This window comes from Phalacrocorax aristotelis, chromosome 11 (genome assembly GCF_949628215.1).
Source record: "Phalacrocorax aristotelis chromosome 11, bGulAri2.1, whole genome shotgun sequence".
Taxonomy (NCBI): domain Eukaryota; kingdom Metazoa; phylum Chordata; class Aves; order Suliformes; family Phalacrocoracidae; genus Phalacrocorax; species Phalacrocorax aristotelis.
In genome coordinates, this window is record NC_134286.1 from 23,858,293 (window position 1) to 23,878,856 (window position 20,564).

Genomic DNA, 20,564 nt, shown 5'->3' on the forward strand with positions numbered 1-20,564 from the left:
CATGCCCACCGATGCAGAAGACGACACTGAGCCTACCCTGAGAAACAGAAGATGAACGACTACCTCCTGCATGCTCACCTCTCAAAGCCAAGCAGCCCAGCCACAAGAGTTTGCTTTTCTTTCTACAGGAAGGACCAGCTCTTCTAGAAAAGTGCAACAACTCCTGCCTCCACGCTGCAAGACAGCAGGCTTTCACTGTCTGTTCAGTCTTATTTTGGCAGACCTACCGCAATCTTTCCTAAAGGTAAAAAGATAGTTGTCCTAAAAAAACCAAAACCAAACAAACCAGTGCTAATAAAGCAGTGCTAAACCTAGTTAACTGAGACTACTTTGAGAAGAATTTTCCGTAAGAAGATCAGATCAGGGTCATCCCTTGCTCACTCTTCTGGAATAACTGCCCAGACCAGCAACTTTTAGCTGTCCTGGGAGCACTCTCCCAGCTCGGAGCTGCCGCAGAGCCACATGAAGACGACCCCGGGGGCACAAAGTCAGCACAGAGCACTGCCCGCCAGGCAGGAGGGGCTGCAGGTCATCGCATCCTCAGATCTACCCCGCTATACAGCGCCGAAAGTCCCACGGTACCACCTCGCACAGCCCCATCCATACCACAGCCGGCAGCTGCACGGGGATCTCGCGGTGAGGCCAGGCGCAGGAGGGCCGGTCTGACTCGACTTGCACACTCGGGACCAGCCAGGTGCAGTTTGGAGACTGATCCTGCCCTCCAGACACTGGCCCCGCTCAGCCCAGCCTGCCGTCCCTACAGCCCCAGGGGTTTATGTTACGAAAGCAGGACCCCAAGGTCTCCAGCCCTTTGCCGGAGAAGCTGTCCATTTGACAGAAAATAATGAGAAAATGTCCTTATATTTTTTTCCAGGAGTAATACCCAGCTATAAAATGGCTGACAAGCTAAATATTTATCAAGATTATATTTCCTGCCGTGGCTTGTTGCAAATCAAGGATCCTAGGACAACCGGCTACGAATAAAGGAAGAAAATGAGCTCGGTAATGCCTTGTCAAGATGATCGTTCAGGTCTCCCCGGTTCCTAATGTCTCTAAATCAGTATTTAATGCCTAGAGACTGCAAGTTAAATGCGACCCTGTTAGGGAAGTACAGTTCATTTTTTAAACACAGATTTGTTAGCGTTTTGATCACCTCTTCTCCCCAAGACTGGTTAATTCTCCACTTTAAAGACTCTGCCTGGCTTAAGGGGAAAAAAAAAAAAGGCAGTGCTTGTTAAAGTTACAGGCATCTGTCATTTGCAGAACAGCAAACCCACAGGGCTTTATTAATTGTCCTGCCAGCACAGCAAGATGACAGCAACGGCACCTGGGAGAGGTCTGCCTCCGCACCGCTTCCCTGGCTCTAGCAAACCTGGAAAAAGAAAGGGGTTTGCAGACAAAAGGGAGAGCGGCAGTAAACAACCAACCATTACACAGCAGAAATCCAACAGACCACCCCGGCTGCTCGCCCGGCCCAGCCACCCCTTCATCCCGGCGGAGCAGCGGGAGCAGCTCTGGAGCTGCCGCCAGCAGTTTGCTGCCCCGCAGCCTCCGCAAGGCGCGCCCACAGACAGCCACGATCCCCTCTCAGCTCACGTCCCCTCTTCCTCCGTGGAAGGAGTCTCCTCACCCTCGCTCAACCGCTCCTCCTCCCGCGGGAGCGCCTTCGGCAGCCCGTCCGTCCCATGGCCGCGCGGGTCGAGGGACGGCGGGCGCTCTTTCGTCTTACAGCGGCACTTGCTGCATCCTCTTCCTCCGGAGTCGGCCGAAGACGAGCCTGCAGCAGCGCTGGGCCCTCCCTGCACGCCCGGCGTGTCGTCACGGGCAGCCGTCACATGAGCCAGCCCTTGCACCTTGCTGGAAGGGGCAGGATTTGAGCGGCACGGGGAGAGGCTCACGCTTGCAGGCAGGCAGGCAGGCAAGGACAGGGGAAGCTGCCTACGTCCAGGGATGCGCCCAGAAGGGAGGCTGCACCCCGAAGCTGCGAGCGGAGCCGCTCAGACAGCGCTCAGGATGTTTTAGTCCTGGGGAATATATTCTGCCAGATAAAATCTGCCCGTTTGCTGTGCTACACAGACTTGTACAGCAGAGAGCTGAAGCTGACTGCGCCAGGGCTTTAAGATGGAGAGCAGCTCGTTGCTAACGCTGTTTGCTCTTGTAAGCACTACAAGTCAGGCAGGTTCAAGCTGTGCGCTCAGACCTCTGGATCCCCATCACCCCAACCCCAAAGATCCGGCAAACCCGGCATTAACCACATCACCCCCAGTCTGTCCGTGGTGGGGCGCCCCGGCCGCCAGCACCCGGTGAACCACGTCAGAGCGGTGCTGCCCCGGCACACCATCCTGGGACATACCCTGCTCCGCACCCGCACACTTCCAACGGTCTGGACCAAGCCAAGCTTCAGCACAGGCAAAACACACGTTTATCGACGGAGTTTCCCAACGTCGGTGGGTCAGTCACAGATGTACTGGGAAAAAAAAAACCCTCTCTCTTCCCACCCAGATGGCATTTTGCTTGCTAAATGGCCAGCAGCAACGCCCTTTGCTCACGGGCTTTCCAGAAAGCAGGCGGGCACTGAATTTTTCTGTTGTCCTCTCCGCACAGGCACTACTTCAGAGTGCTTTCCCCAACCCCTCCCGGGCCCCACGAGCACTCTTTATCTCGCCATTCAACATACATAAGAGCTCAAAGGGGCTGGTGATTAAGTTCTTCTGGCTCCAATTTGCTAGCGATAGCTTGTCATTTAAACATTGTCTGGCAAGTCTGAAACACTACACCCTAACAAACGTTGACTTTGCTCTCACCCGATACGCTGGCGGAGGCTGCTCTGACAACCGCGGGTTTCTGTCTGGAGGTCGAGGAGGAAGGCGGCTGAAGGAAAAAGCCAGGGCAGATTGACCCCTGAGCTGGGGGGTTTCTCTGAGGTCGTCCCTTTAGCACTTCTAATGGGTGGGTCAGTTAAGTCTAACCTGCCAAGGTGCGGCAGTTGGGTGAAATCCCCTGGCTAGCAGACCAAGGAAAGGTATTTAATCCTTCCGAGAGCCGCAGCCAGCTGGCTGGCCCCCAGTACCGCCGCTAGCTACGCTACCCACCTCCACTTCCCATTGCATAGAGCAAGGGTGTCTGGAGAGCACAGTCAAGGACAGGGCTAGAGGATAAAACCAAAAACCCATATGAAACTAAGCTTCACTAACCCTGCTGTGCTTTTGGGTGTCATTTGTTGCTATTGCAATTCTCAATTCTTGCCCTTAGAGCTCAAAGAGGAAAAAAAACCTTCTTAGATCCTACAGGAAAAAGGAGACCTTCCAGCCACTGAAACATTTTCAAGTCTTCCTCCAGAAGAAGTGGGAACCACAGTCCTGCCTTTGCTCCCCACACTTTAAAGCACACAGAGACAACCGTGATGCCCAGACATCTTGTTCCTCCCAGCCCATGTCTGCCTCACCGCTGCAGCGAGTGGAGAAAGGGCCTAAAGAAAAGCACAAAGTAAGCCGGCATCGCTGCCCAACTTACACACCCAACCAGAACTGCTTTCACCCGCTCAGAGGAAACCATTTGTATTTTAATAGTTTTGGAAAGGGATGTCAAGGAATCAGAAATCAGAACAACTCACCCTCATAACAAACCACTTGACAGAAGCAACCCCTCATGTAGGAGATATTATTTGGTAAGGCAGCTGTTCCAACAGAGGTTTTGCTAAAGGCATCAAGCCTCATAAACCTTGTATTTCTTAAAAACAAACAAACAAAAACCCCACCCAAACCCTCAGGACTGCAGATATAATCTAACTGACCATGTGTTTGGGTATCCACGAGGCTTTGGACAGGATTTCCTTTAGAAGGTCTTAAGCAAATTAAGTTCTCGGGGAGTAACAGGGGAAGTTCTCTCACAGAAAAGCAACTGGCTGAAGACACAAGCTATTAAAGGCATAAATTCCTACGTTTCCACAACAGGAGGAAGGCAACAGTGGAATTCCATTCATTCGTGCTTGTACTGGACTATTCGATGTATTTGTAAGCGGTCTGGAAAAGTGGTGCCTACACTTACGGTACCTTGTGCTGGGTAACCAGCATCTCTTCAGCTGGCTTTGACGGACTGCAGCTGGACTGCGAGGGAGCAGAAGAAACTCAGTGCCAATGCAGCAAGGCATACAGTGGGGGAAGAGACAACGGTAAACAATGTCACGCTCCAAGTCAGCATGTCTGACTTAAAAATTCAAGTGTCTGCGGATAATGCTCTGCAAGGAGTTGCTCAACACTTGAAAACAGTTGACAAGGAAATAGCAAATAGCTTTTTTTTTAATCACTTAAACTAAGAAACAGAAAAGATTTACTGCTGTACAAATGTACCTTGAACATCACGTGTGGTCCTGGCCAGAGAAAGGTGGTGATGCCAGTAAGATGAAACAACTTCTAGGAAGCATGGCTGTATCCTTATAAAGGCTGTGCCACCCCCCCAACCCTTTGGCCAAGATTAAAACCCAGGCTTTGACCACAGCTTTGAGAAAGCGCTGCTAAGATTCACTCCCCTGCTGCCTGGCGTAAAAACATCACCTCGGTACGAGGACAACTAGAGAAGCGTCAGGGGATTTTATCAAAAAGCCAGGTCTGATTCCCAAGCACAACTTAACAGCGGGGACACATGGGGATCAAGGAAAGTCTTATTGTTACCTTTTATTGGTGAAATGCTGAAGTCCAAACCAGGGAAGATAGAGTGAGAGAACGTGCTGCCCACAGCGTGTGTGCAATGACGCAAACAGCACAGCAGCAGGCGTGAAAAGGCACTGCAGTCCGTTTTAAATCATTTTAACTGAAAGAACCCTGAAGCGCTTGGAATATCTACGTTTTGCTTCAAGCTCTTGAAGAGCTCCAGCCTTTGGAAAGTAGATGCATTCTTGCAAATACCAGTTAGGAGCAAAGTTTCACAGTCTAGATCCTACGTGAAGGTATTTTTCGACACAAGGACCCTGTGTTCCAGGCAGCAGGCGAGGCTGGTGGTACCACCAGGGACCTGACACAGTACCAAAGCCCTGTCACTTGTTACTCAAGGGCTTGTGAGGAAAGCAGGGAGGGGCACCGGCTGCCAAATGCACTCCAGATTTGTAAATCCACCAAGCAGCCGGTGAGCTTTCCTCCTCCAGTCACTGGACAGGACTCAAAAGCTCCAGTTGTGGCTGTGTTTTCAACTTGAGATGCCACCACTCTTGCAGGGGAGTTTGACAGTCTTGGAGAAGGCGGCAAGAGGGGGCTGGGTTCTGGTTCCAAAAGGTGTCACTAACTCACCCCCACCCGACAACACACAAGGCAGCGAAAGCAGCAGGTCCCAGCCAGAGGTCTGCAGCCAACTCCACCATGGGAGAACCTCGGTTACCAGCTCTCCAGCTCCAGTCAAGCCCATGCCACCACACCTTCAGGTTGCGCACCCGGCACCCAAACACTTGCCAGCAAACATTTCCTGAAGTCGGTAGGGGAAATTCGCAGAGTGAACTGAAACTGGTATTCGGGCAGGCAACAGTTTCCCTTTTTCAGTTTCATCCTTTACTTCTGTGTCTCCCCTCGCAGACTTAAGCATGCCACCGACAGAGCGCGCCTCTTTCAGGGGAGCCTGCCACGGGGCTTATGGCAGCCCTCCAAAGCGCCGCCACCGCAAGCCACACGCGCCGCCCCGGCTGAAGGGCCATCCACTGCACTGGCGAGGGCTCCTGTCCCCAGGCTTTTATCACAGAAGTAGCCACAGGCCTTCAAACGCCCTGAGCAGAGATGGGAAAAGCTTATCTAAGCAAGGAGGGACAGAACCGAGCACTGTTTCAGGTCCACTCGAGTTACCCACCACTGCTTCCAAGCTCCACAGAATAATAATTTCCTTACAAGGAGTTAAAGAATTCAGCTCCTTCTCTCTAAATACTAAACATGAGCACGCGTGTAACTTCAGACAGTCGATACCCCAATGAGTCTCACCAGCAGGTAAGAGAACATTTACAATTCTGTTACCAATGAGCATAACGTGGTTACGTCCGGGCACCTAATTCTGCACGTCCTTGTAATTAATAGATCTTCAGAAGCAAAATCAGTCACAAGTCATTATTTCAAGCTCTGTGTGTGGAGCTTTGAAGTGGACTCCCAGATGTGTCCCGGTTTAAAAGTGACTTCCACCACGGGGTCAGGCTGGAGTGGTGCGCTGCCCGGTACCCACGCCGCAGCCGACCCCGCGCACCAGCCACCCTCCTTCGCGCCGGGTGGAACCCGGGGAACACCGCACTCGGGATGTGGACCCTGCACACGCCCCCTTTGCGCATCGACAGAGGGTTTTTAACTACAAACCCAGGCTTATCACTCAGTTAACGCAACGGCTACAAAAACACGGTGATCCTTCCTCTGCTTGAGCCTGAAAGCTGTGAGAGGGACCAAGCCAAGCAGAAAACAATCATCCTCACAGGATCTCCAGCAGCAGAAGCTGGTTGTTTCGGCTACTGACAGGTGACATTTGAGGAAGTCTGCCTTCATTTGCACTACCTGGAGGCAGACCACATAGCTGGGAAGCAAAACCTGAAGGATTTCTTTTTAATTTTTGCCCTACAGTAAACAGGGGTGGGGGAAGAAGAGAACAAGAAGGTTTATGGGGTCATGGGGACTTGCAGTCTGCCGTCCAAAGGATTTTTGCTTTTACACTAACTTACGATAATTCACAGAAGACAAAAATCAGGCAGAACCTGCTGGTCTAGTGCCAAAGCTCAGTAAAACCATGCAGAGTCATCCCTCCCCCATTAATTTCACAACCTCAGGCTCAGACCAGGAGGCAGCAACAGACCCTCTGGACAGACGAGCGGTGGCAGGGGAAGCCCAGCACCCCACTGCATGCCAGCTCAGCACCAAACCCCTGTGCTGTTACACTTCAAGAGTCTCTCCACAACGCACATGCTTTGAAATTATAGGTAAGGAAGAAGGGGAGGGGAGAGCCTCTGTCATATCACAAAGTCCTAGGAATCGCTTTGCGCCATCATCCCTGCCCACCACGCTTACGCCACCTCCCTCGTGGCACAGCCAGCTCTTCCCTACAGCAGCTACTTCTGAAAACTCCAGAGAGGACTATCCAGAAGGCCTAAAGCAAAGTGGTGGGAGAGGACATGCTACCTTAAAGAGCAACGTAACCACACAGATGGCTCAGAGGGCAGATTCCCCCCCTGACAGGTTACTGGATGCACGCAGCCCGAGCTCCGACAGCTCGGCTGCCAGAGACAGACAAGCAGCGCCTCCCCACGACAATGAAGTCACTCACACGCTTTTCGCAATTGCCATTTATTTTAAGGAGATTTTCTACTCTGCACAGAACACGCGCCTCCCACCAGCCTCGGCTACAAAGCGGTGCTGGGAGCCAACTGTGGCACGTCAGCAGGCGCTCAGCTGTTCTGCAGAAGTCTATTCATGGATGCGACGCAGCGCAGAATCCTGCAAACTATTCATACTGGTGCTGTGAAACGCTAGGCTCCCACCCTCGGCAGAGGCCAGCGGGACCCACACAGAAAATATTAACAGGAAAACCTATCGAAAGCTGTTATGACAAACAGAAAGTGAAGAGATGCACAGGTATTACCTCCCATCTCCCTGTCAAGTGGCGGGTCATCGTCTGCCATGGAGAAGTCCAGAGATGCTCCTGCTATTTCCAGCATATCTTCATCACTAGTGCTGCTCTGGAAGCTCCCCCGTCGATAGCCTTTCTGATCCATGGCCAGAGCTTCCAAACCTGGGAGCACAGGGAAAATTTTTAGGGCACAGGCATGAAGACTCATTTCCTAAGGCAACTGGACTGACGCCCGCTTGACACTGTCCTGAAGACCAGGAGGCCGCACTGCTCTCCCCACGTGAAGAAATGCAGCAATACCGCCTGAAGTCTGGGCTAGAACAGGACAAAACTGGGTGTTCACAACTCCAAGCGCAGCTCTTGCACTAGATTTCATACTGCCACATACCAGAAACAAACATCAAGTCCCAGTATGGCATCTGGACTCAACTGGAAAGACATACAAACACAGCAGCACGAGGGTGCCCAGGTTCTTAAAAGAAAACGACTTTAGAAAGCTTCGCACACCCAAGCTAAGCCTCGCAGAGGAAAGTCCTTCCATGATAAGGGATCCTACACACATATCCTCTGCTCTTCAATCCACTGCCTGCTGGCAAACCAGCTGCCAGCCACGAGACGGGCTTAATCAAGGCAATGAGAGCCTCAAACTGCAACCAACCGACCCAAAACCCAGGAACCGCCCTCGTCTCAGCTGCCGTAGCTCGGGTGTGCTGTCCCGTGTCACCCACCGCCACGGCTTTCACTCGGGCGCGTCAGAGCTCTGCTGGAGGTGGGATTGGGATCGTCCTGAAAATGACGTGTCATACGAAGTCTGCTATCTGATAATCACGTACAAGTTAGCGCTAACTTCTGCGACTACAATCTCGAACACAAGAGCAGCCCAAATGCCTCAGATAATGTTTTTTTCTATAGAAAACCAACTCTATTTCTAAGTTCTTGGTCTAAAAGGCCTCTCAAGGTATTTACTTTTTCTCCTTTGTATCTCCCACAAAGGCTGTGAATCAATTTCTATCTGCTGATCGCTACCAGACAGAGCCATTAGAAATCCACTCTAACAGCAGGTGAAAAATGACTCAGGTCAACACCGCGCGAGACATCCGCTGAGGTATTTTCTAAATGACCTCCGCACGTGCTCTCAACAGGTTTGTAGTGACTTGTTTTTGACCATTTCACCTCCCCCCCGTGTCCTTGTAGTTACTGCTCGAGCATCGTGCAGAGCGAGGATCCTCGCAGCAGGAACGCGGCTGCGATGCCCTCCAGATGTGCCGAGCTCACCTGCCCGTCCTCCTCTGACACGCAGGCAAACTATCAAACCAACCCAAGTGAATGATGATTCTTACCCACCCACACACGAAGCTGCAAAATGCAATCTGGAAGCGTGCTATTAAGCTCCAGAAATAATCTTAATTAAGCACCCCTGACCTGCTGCCAGACCCAGCCATCTCAAGGAGCTGCCCATGCCAAGCCACAACACAAGACACCGCCATCTCCCCTCCTCTTCTCTAGGATGGCAGGGGAACTACAAAAGCACAAGCTCTGAAAACATAATAAACTAAATTGGAAAAAAAAAATTTAGGTCTCAGCCTCAAAAACAGCTGTTGCAACCTGAAAGCAGGAATCTTTTCATCTTAATGAGACGACAGGCCGTGTCCGCTTTTCTCTTGCAAGCATACGTATTTTTCAAGAGAATTATAGAGGAACCAAATATGCAGCTCAGCCTTATTTCAGGAAGGGAAAAAGCCAGCCAGCATTTGCAAACAGTATGAATTACACACTCGGCAGAAAGCACTTCCTATTACAAAAAAAAAAGCCATCACTCCACACAAAAAAAAGTCTTGGCATCGTACGAAGTGACGCACTGGGCTCTTTGCTGAGCTTTGCTCTGCGGAACACAATGTTACTTGACTTTTAAGCCATGTTTACTCATTAAACTGGTGTGGAATACCCAGTAAAGAAAGCGCTGAGCACCGACCGAGGGGAGCTGGGCTTTCGGGAAGGCCCGCGAGCTGCCGCACACCGCCCCGCCAGCGGCCACGCTTTGAGCGCACGCTGGAAGCACAGAGGCGGCGCGGGCTGCAGCACCGAGCGTGCACGGAGAGCCCGAGGCAGCAGAAGCTGAGGAAGTCAAAGCTGTTATTTGCCAGCTAATAATAACTAAAAACCATTAAATTTCATTGAAGTGCTGCGGTGCACCTCCCGTAAGCTGCTTCCAGGGAGCACAGTGGATGCCGGCTGCCAGCCCAGGAGGCAGGGATGGCGCATTGCACCCCAGCAGAGAACTGAAGAAACTCTGTACTTGTGTGTTGCAGGGCTTGTCTGCAGCATAACGCAGTTTGATAGGTATTTTCCAATAAGACACTGTGTGTGTGTGTGTGAATATATACATCTATGTAGGAGGGGAGGTTTAAAATATGTCAGTATTCACATATTAGCTTTGCACAAAAAGCGTAAATTTGTAGCCCAGCCAGAGGCCGCGGCCGGCAGAAGGCACGGCACCACCAGCACAGGCGGCCAGAAATCCCGCTTGAAAACTGGAGCAACGTCCCCTCCTGCTCCCCCCAACCCACTCCCAAGTTTTTGCTCATTTACAGCTTAAAAAAAAAAAAAACAAAACGAAGCCAACAAGCACATCACATTCCAGTCACAGCAGCGTCCAGGTAACACCCAGCACGTACGCAGCACAGGAAGGACTCAGAAGATGATAACTGAGTGCTTGCTTCTCTCCCAAGTCCTAAAGCAGTCCCTGGGCTACAGGTTTAAGTCACTTTCTCTTACAAGAACGCTCCCTCTACGGGCAAGCGGTGCCTTTCCAGGCTAAACCATGTGCACCAAAACATGGAGAAAAAACCCTCAAAAACTAAACCACTGTTCTCATGCTTATCTACGCTGTTAATTTACTGCAGTGCTTCATCGGGCAATGGTTGCTTCCTTCCCACCGGGTCGTGGCACTGCCCGGGACGCCCCCGCAGCAGGTGTGTACGTACCAAAAGGCTCCTGGTGCACCCAACGCTTGCCTGGGCGAGAAGCCATCCTCCTCCAGCTGCTCCCATTCACCTCCTCTGCCTTCTGCAGTCCGTCCTGCTTATTCCCATCGCAGCCAAGCAAAGGGAAGCAACGAAGCAAAACCTGACGGGGTCAGCCCCGCGATGCCTGGAAGTGACTCAGATGACAGCCCTCGGCACCAGGAAGCCCGAGCACCCTGCTGCCATCCTGCAGAGCACACCCAGCCCCCGCATGGCGGCAGCTTCAGCCCTCCCAGCGCTTTTCAATCAACACCAGACGTTGCAGGCTCTTCTCCCCACTTCATGCTTCGGCATCGCCGGCACATCCAGCAAATCTGCTCCCCCAGCCTCGGCGCAGCACGCGGCACCAGCGCGGTCGCCCCTTCCTCTCTGCAGGGGCAGCCGCCGGCGGAGCGGCACCGGCGAGCTCTGGCACGGGCACCGCCACCGCCGACGGAGGGCTCGGAGCGGCCCTTCCAGCACGCAGGTCCAACGCTTCCCGAGCCAGAGCATGGTGAAAGTTCCCGCTGCATTTTTTCCCGCCCCCATCGGACGGGAATCTCGGCTCCGGCTCCGCCGGCACCACAGAGACATCGCACCAGGAGAACACCACTTAAAAAGGAGCAGGGAGCAGCCCTGAGAGCCGCCTGCGTGAGTCATTGCTGCTGTGGGGGAAGGAGCGAGCTTACCACCTAGCGGCTATTTCCTGTGAAAAACCAAAGCCCAGATCACAATACTGTCTTTTTTATTCCCAGAGATCGGCAAATCTAAGCCGGGCTTTGATGTTCCAAGGCCCTTCTTCCACTCCATCCCCACAGCATCTCTTCACAGGGGCAGGGGAGGTGCCCTCTAATTATCCCCACATTTTGGAATCCAAAATTCCCACAATTACCAGATCCAACAGTATACAAGCAAGGAGAAAGATAGAATAAACCAATTGTAACTGAAAAAAAACCAAAAGGAGAGAAAAAAATCATTTAGCCATTATGCTAATACTGGAGCCAGCAGAGCAAGGCTTTGCTGCAAGATTATCACTCCAGTGGCTCACCTTGCCCTTAAGAAAAAAGGGCTTTTTTTTTCAGAGCGCAGGAGGTCACTCCACAAGAGAAGCTTCAGCGCACAGGCCAACTAAGCGAGCTGGTTTGGGTTTTGTCACATCCCCGCCCATGAAATGCGTAACCCTGCCAGGCGCGGGCTCCACACGCAGACATCAAGTGCACTGCAAGACGGCTGGGCACTGATCTTAAACACCCAAAACAAAACCCGAACACCACCAAAAGCAAACAAAGCAATTGCAATCATTTCTTTAACTGCTAAAAAAAAAAAATCAAACCAGAGTGCACAGAAAGTTGGAGGCAGCATTCACAGAAGAGCTCCGAGGTTTTCAGCCCTTACCTGAAAAGAAATTGGGGTTCAGATACCAGTGGAAAGTATCACTTTGTAGCTTTCTAAAAGAAATATTATTTTTCTGTGCCGCTCCTTCCCCCGATTCTCCGTCCAGCCTGAAGTGCCTACAGCCAGTCTCCCCTTCTGTGCAGATGAAACTATGCCAAGAGGAGAGCTGACAACCGGGAGGATATTCTTATACCATCTTTACGTTCCCTTCGGGTGCCGTATGCAACATACGAATACCTTCAGGGAAAAATGAAATGTTCTTTCAACTCATAAAACATGTTGCTATCAGCAACAGCTTGGTTTCAGAAACAGCACAAAGATCACTTAACAGAAGGGTTTAGTGGCTCAGTTAAGATTATCAATGTGCCTTTTACCATTGCATTTTAAGCGTAGGGTCATAAAAGCGTTCATTTACCTACATTCACTCCTCGCTGTCCACCCGCGTGTCCTCTGAAAAGCAAACAACTCCTTCATCCTCGAGCATCAGTCCCCTTCTCCCATTCCCCTCCTCTCCCCTAGATGACAGCTCCCTCCCCGGGCTGGCCCAGGGGCCGCCCCAGCCCAGCACCAGTGCAGGAACCCAGAGAAGCTGCCCCTCTCAGGCTGGAGAGGCGGCACGGAGTCCCCCAGTCCCGGCACCGGGCTGACCTGGCCGGCAGGAGCCTGCCGCTCCACCCCGCAGCTCCAGGCAGCCCTCACGGATCCACCTCGTCCTCGGCAGCTGCCTGGGCAAAGGCAAACAAACGCCGGTTGAGCTCTTTGCATTAGGCAAGGGCTGTACGGCCAAGCTGGCCTGGAACAATGGACGGCTTTAGAGAAACTGGGAAGTCTACCAACACAAGCCCAGCAAAGACTTGAATTGTTTTAGGGCTTGTCTGGGGTTCTTCTGTTGTTCTTTGACACGTACTCACACGGGCCCCAGGGAGACGACGTTCCGCACTCTGGTCTGACATCCTCCGGCGAGGTGACACGCACCGCCACGTCTCACCAGGTAACGCCAGAAAGCGGCGGACGAATCCTGCGACGTGCCAGGTTTCCCTGGCACTTTTGTGCATCAGACTGCCATCCCGGGAGGCCGACGTACCAACAGGCACGCAGGCGCTTAGAGCCCATGTCCTTCAGTCCGCATGAGCATCACCTCTCCTCGTCATTCCCCACGGCTCGCGCCGCTCAGCCCAGGACAGGGCAAAACTCAAGTGGAGGCAGACATCAATCACAGCCGACTTCATCCTCAGCTCGTGAGTACCTGCACTTGGCTTCTGAACAAAACCTTGTTTCCGGGAGTGCAGTTAACAGAATCACACATACTTGCCAGAAAAGCGCGTCTCCAGAAGCGAGATGTTCCAGTAATTCATTTATTAGATTAAAAATCCCCCATGATCATCCACCACTGATTAAAGAAATGCTTTGCTGCTGCAGATGCTTTACATAGAAGGGATTTCTAAAAATAAGCAAAAAGCAGCTATTTCTCCTGCTTTACCAGGGATTTCCGCAGCTCACATCAGCTACACAGAGCTGGTCAGAAGACTTCAGCAAAGCAAAACATACTTGTAAAGCATGCTGATTTGCTCACGAGGGCAGACTGGGTGGATTTCTTTGTGTTGGCTTTCCCTGAAGAGGGACAGAGAGAGGAGGACAAGCAGCCAAAGACCTCTCTCCTGGTGTTCTCCACACAATAAGCATGAAAACACTTAACACTTACAATGCAAGAAGTTTTGAACAGTTCAGGTCGCTGGAGAAATCCCCATTTATTTCCAGCAGATCCAGCAAGAACACGGTACCATGTCTTGCAAAGATAAAGACCCCGTTACTCAGATGGCAACTGGGGCAGTGCAGGGTTGTTCCACCCCAACTTCTACGCTAATTTACAGCTAGTTTTCCCTATCAGTACCTGGAAGGCAGATACCTTGTACAGGCTTTGTGCAACTTTCTAAAACTGGTATTTGTGAGCAAAGTTTCAGCAGCCATCGTATGCATAAGCACTGCACGCGCTGCTCCTGCTCCCCGGGCCCGTGCACATCTACACAAAAAATCAAGTAGGAATGTGCTTCCCAAGGGCTTGGGGAAACAAAAGCAAGGAGAGGGAGTGGGACGGGAACTCTGGAAGCATCTGGCTTCCCCAGGGGAGAACAAAGGCCGAGGATACCCATGAAGTGCCCAGGCTCACGAGTGCGCTTAGAGCCTGGGCCGGCCCTGCCACACACGGACCTCGCAGGCTGCAGGGGACAAGGGATGGAAAAGAGCACAGGGAGGTCAAAGTCCTGGGGGAGATCTGCTCCTGAGAGCCACCCCACGAGCAAAGGGCTTCAAGCAAACCACCGATACGCTCTCGCTCCTGCACCTTGCTTTCCTTCCCAGAAAAGGAGCAGGAGCTCCTTTTTTTCCTGCGGTACCAACAAGCAAAAAGATGCTACGAGACAAGGTTGCGCAGGCAGACGTGCCAACAGACGTAGGGCCATATCCCCATCCCACAAAGCCACTTGTGGTTTTTATTTAAATCTTATTATCTGGTTCAGTGTCTCCATCCATGAAATGGGGGAAAAGCTTTTGTACTTCTTGCGGACACGGCAGGAAGTTGCTGGTTTTGAGCTACCCACAAGGAAGGCATCCCTGGGCGCAGGCTAGCGGTAGGGGTAACACACCGCACGGGTTCACTCAGAACAGTCTTCCTCGGGGAAGTGAATCAATTCCAGGAGCGGACTGCTGCGTTCCCATTCCCCATGCTAAAACCACACTGGGAGCTCTCGCACCACCGCAGCCCTAACCCCAGGCACGACTCGAAGCAGGTACAGCCCCATTCGAGACCAGCGTCGGTCCTCCAAGAGAGACGTTGTTTAGCACAAGTTCAGCTCAGCTGCCACCGGTAGCACCAGTAAATCACAACTCATTATTAGAATGATATCTTCTTAATTAATTCCTCCCAGTTCTCCCCTGCATCACTTGGCCTCTCCAGGAAAGCTCCTTCTCACTCCCTCTTGCCGGGCACGCTCCAGTTCTTTGCAATATTAATCACACTGGGTATAGTTTTAAGGAACTGCGTTAAAACAAGCCAAGCCACAAGTACCAGTCCAACAAGACTGTTTAACGACGTTGCTGGAATTACCAGTTGTTAGGTTGCTAAATCATCTTGGCAAACCAGGCCCTGTTTTGGCTGGGGGCAAATTCACATTAAAACCTTCTTCCGATGATGCGAGACAGGGAAAGCTCATGCACACGAGGGGATACCAGCGAGTTTCTACGCACAAAAGCGAGGCACGCACCAGGGGAAGCGAACCCACCAACGCCGGGCACTGACCTGCACACGGTATTCACTACAAACTCAGCAGAGGAACAGGTTTCGAAGTAGTCACCATCAAGGCAGTGTTAGTTCCCCAACCCGCACGGATCCTTTTGTACCTTCAGGGCTTTCCCTGCTGTTTGGGGGGGAATTCAGAAGCAGTCCTACGACATTTCCAACAGATAGCATCTTTTCGGTATGCTACGCCACCTTGCCCTACTTCCTAAAAGCTGAGCAGCAGTTCTTTTCCTGATAAGTACTGATATGCAACCACAGCTCTCAAACCTCCCCCACCTCTAAAGCCGCAAACTCCCGTTTAAACATTTTTGTTGATACTGCCGTATTTTTTTCTAGTTGACTGTACCTACAAGCTGGGCCCATACAGGTTGCGGCTGTTGGAAGCAAAGAGCTGCATGGGCGACAGGAAAGAACAGGAAAGCTGGCATGCCGGCGTGCTGGAGACACTGAGCCAGGCCTGCGTCCCCGGCCCGTAACGCCTGAGGATGAGTGTGGGCCAGACCAACCCCAAGGTCCCTCAGAATGGCCATGCTGCTCTTCGAGGGTTTGATTTTTTTCCCCTGTTTTGCTGGGGCAAATATCTGCGACGCTTCAAATAACCAGCCTATTTAGAGACGGATTACACCGTGGGTTCCCCAACACCCCCTCCTGTTTCCAAAGTCACGTGCTGCTTATCTCTCCTCCCAAGCTAGACACCTCCGCTTCAAACCTACGGAGACACCCCCAGCGTGGGCCATGTGGGATTCAGGAGAGGACCCACAGCAACGCCAGCCTAGGCCCTGCACAAGCACCGTTCACGTTAGCAAACAACGCTTTCACGTGCGTGCCTCTCGTGACGCTGACGGCAGGCGTCACATCTCTCGGGTCCAGGCTTACCGCCCGCTCAGTCACCCAACAGTCTTGGTTTTATCCTCCTGTACATACTACCCCACCGCAGCTGTGCCCGAGCGTGGCTCCTCTTCCTGGCCCCCATCGCAGCAGGGCCACACAAGCGTGCCCGGCGACTCCAACGACAGCAGTGATTTTTCAGGTGCGTTATCCAGAACCGGCACCTCCAGCAGCACTGCTGATTTCTCAGCCGTCCGGTCGGGCGGATGACATGAGCCGCCGGGAGAGCGCGGGTTCGGATCAAAGCAGCCTGACCGGCGAGTTGACTGCCATCGTGGACGTTTCAGTGCTTTCCTCAAAAAACCCCTATTTTTTCTTAAGATGCTTCATCATATAGAAATGCAATAAATGCCGAGACACAAGTCAGACCGCCTCGCTTTCGCTGGCTTGGGTTTTTTACCTCCTAAATCTTTTGAAATTTACATTTTAACTTTCCGTTAAGAAGCCACAATCTTAGCTCAGACACCACTTCCCTAGCCCTGAAGCATAACCACCACGGGAGTCTTCAACAGCCACGAGCTGCTTCACAAACACTTCCAGCTCCTTTTCAGGTTCATGTTCTGACAAAAAGCAGCCTAACTTGAAAACACAAAAGTCCAAATTTACAGGCAGTTTGCGGTTGTGCCGTGCAACAGACAGTTAGGGGGTTCTCCTACTGGTTTTTAAGCTTTCTGTATTTTCCAGACTAAATTCCGTTATTTACAGCAGTCTCCATAGTGAAACACAGCCTGCAGCTTCTCTGCCTTTACCGCCCCCTTTGGAAACCCAGGATGGTGGCACTGCTTGACTAGCACGTCCCTGCGCAGCAGTATCAGCTCAGCTAGAGCCTTGTTTTTAAAACGTACCCGTGCAGTTGGTAAGCGATGACTCCAAAGCATCTCCAGGCCATCCTCGGGTTAGGAAATCTCCAACAACATACTGCTGGGTGTCATTCCCTTCAGCCAGCCTTCCCAATGCAAACAGGAAGAGTGTGATTAACGCGTGACCCGGAGTGAAACAGCCAGAATAAATGCAGGTGGTTTTCATCACGGAGGCTGCATCACTGTTAGGAACAGATCTGACACCATTTTCGTCCTGAGAACATCAAAATCTTGGCAGGAGGTGGCTTTAGAGTCTTCATCCAAAACCTCTGGTCTTAAACTGGATCACCACCACAGCCATCCCCACGGCCAAATCCTCTCCTAGGAGAGCTCTAGGAAGCAGAACACCCCTATGGGCCCTGTTTTTGTTAAGGAGGTAGGCTGCTTCTTGGATGACAGTTTCCAAGGTGAGATGGCCACAGGCTGTGCTCGAGGAGCTACAGCCAAAAACCGCGCCAACGAGAAGCGGGGAGGGCTCGGGGCTCCCAGACACACGGCAGCAAAGGCACCCAAGCGGCCAAAGGCTGCAGGACCTCCCGCCATCCCCTCCCCGCGACGGGGTCCGGAGGGAGCAGCCCCGCGACCTGCGGCTTCAGTCCGGCGCGGTGCAACACACGCCAGTTCACAGCAGCGTGTCCAGATCAAACCAGCCACAGCACATCCGCCCCCAAAACAAGTGGAAAAATGGCTTGGATGCAAGATGAGGAGGTCTTAATACAGAAAAGTATTCAGAGCAGCAGGAAAACCAACAGGACTGGCCAAATATCGTTTTGATATAAAGCATTCTTTTCCCAGTGTATGGCAGGGAAGCACGCAGGGTGCACATGCCAGACTCGTTTAAACCCAGGCACACTTCAAGGCTCAGTAATGTCTCTCAAATGCGATTCCCGATATTGCAGCAGGCAGATCCCAAGGACTAGTCTAGCAAGAATCTTATATTCTCTCCCCCATTCCCAAAAATATACCGCTGCACAGCTCCCCAGGCATCACCAGCACTCCGCGGCCATCTTCACCCATGGACACCCAGCACCCACGTGGGTCCCCTGCGATACAAACCACGCCGGAGAGTTTCACACCCCACGCAGAACAAGTTGCCAGGCAGCAGCGTTCTTAAATGCTGGTCCTTTCCTGTTCACCCCAGCCAGGCAAACAAGAAAATAAGTCAGTTTATTAAAGGTACAATAATAATCTACTTCTCGACAAAAATAAGTTAACTCTAGCCACAGAATTAGTGTTTTGCAAACTCATTTTCACTTTTCAGGTTAAAAATGTGCCTCCTTGAGGTCACACGCTACACATACACCATGACCACTAGCGTGCAACACGAACACAGAGCACCGTCACCATCAGACGACACGGCTTACAATCATCCCATTCTTTCTGTATCTGTTACACTTAGTTATTGAACTGGAATTCAAAGAGGACAAGAATTTGCTGTTACAGAGCTAAAGTCCTTCGGATCTGATGGAGAAATCTTATGTCCAAAACTGTGTCAGATAAAAAAAGCCAAATAACCACTGACAAATCATCATCTCCTCAAACACCACCACTTTTTCGCCCTTTTCCTTTTATTTTTCCCCTTTTTCAGTAATAAGGACCATCATGGCTTAATGCTGAGATTTCAACAAATATTTCCATTTACATTTTATAGTCAGGTTTAGCTTCAAGCTTGCATCAAGTTTCAGCTGGAAAACTTCCATTTCATCCTTCCGTTAAGTGCCAAGCACCATTTTCTTCCAGCAGAGCACCTGATCTTTTTTGTTTGGTTTATGAGACACTTCACAGCACGCCCTGAAGTTCAAACAGGACAACTTATTTTAGGAAGACTGCAGCTCTGCTTCTTGCTCGACAGCATAGGAAACACCCAAATTACTGAAACAAACGCCACAACAGACTTAAGAGGGGATTTTCCGAGGCACGAGGAGAACGTAGAGCACCCAACTTGCACAAAACCCTCGGTGAGAAAAGCCTCCTAGACGCCTCCCCGCCACGATGGTAAGGGGGTCACAGGAGGAGAACCGGGGCCCTGGCAGGAACTGCTGCTAAGCTTCCCCAGGGAGGCGGCGTTCAGGATCCAGAGATGTTGCCAAACTGCAGGGAGAATTACAGCTGGCACGCACCGAACGCTATGAAGCAGCCGGGCCGCGAGTGCTGTGGAGACGAGTCACCTTTCCGACATCTCCCTCTCCAACAAAATCCACCCGAGCTGCTCGGCGCACGTGATCCAGAGGATTTTATACATTTCTGTCCAAGCAGTGGATTTGTCTGCACGCAGGCACCTCCGCAGGCTGCCTGGCTGTTCCATCCAAAGTGAGCATGCTCTTTCCTCGTAGTCACTAGATTTTTTTTTTAAAAAAACAACTCAAGTTCCTGAAGATGAAGGATAAAAATGGCATTTTGGAAGCACTGAACCGCAGCCCAACAGGTCTGAAACCCCTTGCACTGAACCAGAACAAGCTGGCACCCAAACAACAGGGCTAACTCACTGACTGCAGTGTTGAAGCAGCTCTCGGGACTCATTGAATTTCTACAGATGTTTCCACTCCCTACAAACCCAGGACACACGTTCGAAGGCTCACCTTCCACCCTCCAACAGCAGAAGCTGCAACATTTTGGTGTCCAGATGCTCCGCAGCTACCCACGACGCCAGCTCCCTCAAAATACAAATGGGTTTCCGTATCCCCTTTGGGAAAAAGGAAATTTGTCTAGAGAATAAAGCAGCTGCAGCCACCAAAATAAGCAGCCTGACCCTCTACTTCATTTCCAGCCAGGTCCTCAGCAAGCGCGGTACGGAGTTGAGCCTCGGCAGCGGCGGCACGCTGGCCTCGTCTGCAGCAGGCAGCGGAGTCACCCCCCGGGTTTCAGACCCTCTGTTAATGGACACCTTCCCTGCCCTTTGCTGTAAAGCTTCTGGAAAATGCAACCGCACACACGTTTCATCAGGAGCTGTTCAATGCCTCGTCACGCGGCCCTTTAAGAGATCACAGGCACTAAACACACAAAGGCTTTTCTCTTTATGGATTTGGGTCCTTACGGTGTCGCATAATAGCGGAAATGGACTGCCACTGCCTGCAGCAGCATTTCTTTAAAACTTTTTAAAAAGTGATATTATAGCAGGTGTCATTAAAAAAAAAATCAAGGTAATTTTACATACCCTGTGCAGGTGCACTACAGTACTAAGGTTTTGGGATTTTCTGCTTAAAGCAAAAGCCCAGTAAGAGGCAAAAGGACTATTAAGATGAAAATCAGGGACATGATGAAAATCTCCTGCCCCCCAAAAGCCACCACTTGCCTCTACCCAAAGCCCTTGCCTGGGTATTCTCACCTCCCCTAACTCTATCACCGAAGCACACCTGCAGCATCCTTGCTTCTGAATAAAGCACAGATACATCCAGTAACCAGACAGAGCCAAAGTTCAGCCAGTTGGCTGCGGAAGTTTGACCAAAAAAGAGCCATACAGAGAGAGAAGGAGCTTCCACGGCAGCATGCTCGGTCCTGGAGGCCAGCTGATTTTGCCCCACAGCACAGCCACTTCGTTCTTCTCCA

General features: G+C 51.6%; 1 protein-coding gene across 8 annotated transcripts in view; it reads right to left on the reverse strand.

The window, feature by feature from the left end:
* LOC142063055 (H(+)/Cl(-) exchange transporter 5) overlaps positions 1-20,564 on the reverse strand; it is a 43,035-nt gene that overhangs the window by 19,367 nt on the left and 3,104 nt on the right. For 5 of the 8 annotated variants that reach the window (XM_075106388.1, XM_075106387.1, XM_075106385.1 and 2 more), the window contains one exon: positions 7,591-7,740. In XM_075106388.1, coding sequence (XP_074962489.1) covers positions 7,591-7,723 — 133 coding nt within the window. In that variant the 5' untranslated portion in view covers positions 7,724-7,740. Of the gene's footprint in view, positions 1-1,630; positions 1,815-2,353; positions 2,620-7,590; positions 7,741-10,562; positions 11,204-20,564 lie in introns of those variants that run through there. The other 3 variants (XM_075106384.1, XM_075106391.1, XM_075106390.1) reach the window with 3 other exon arrangements.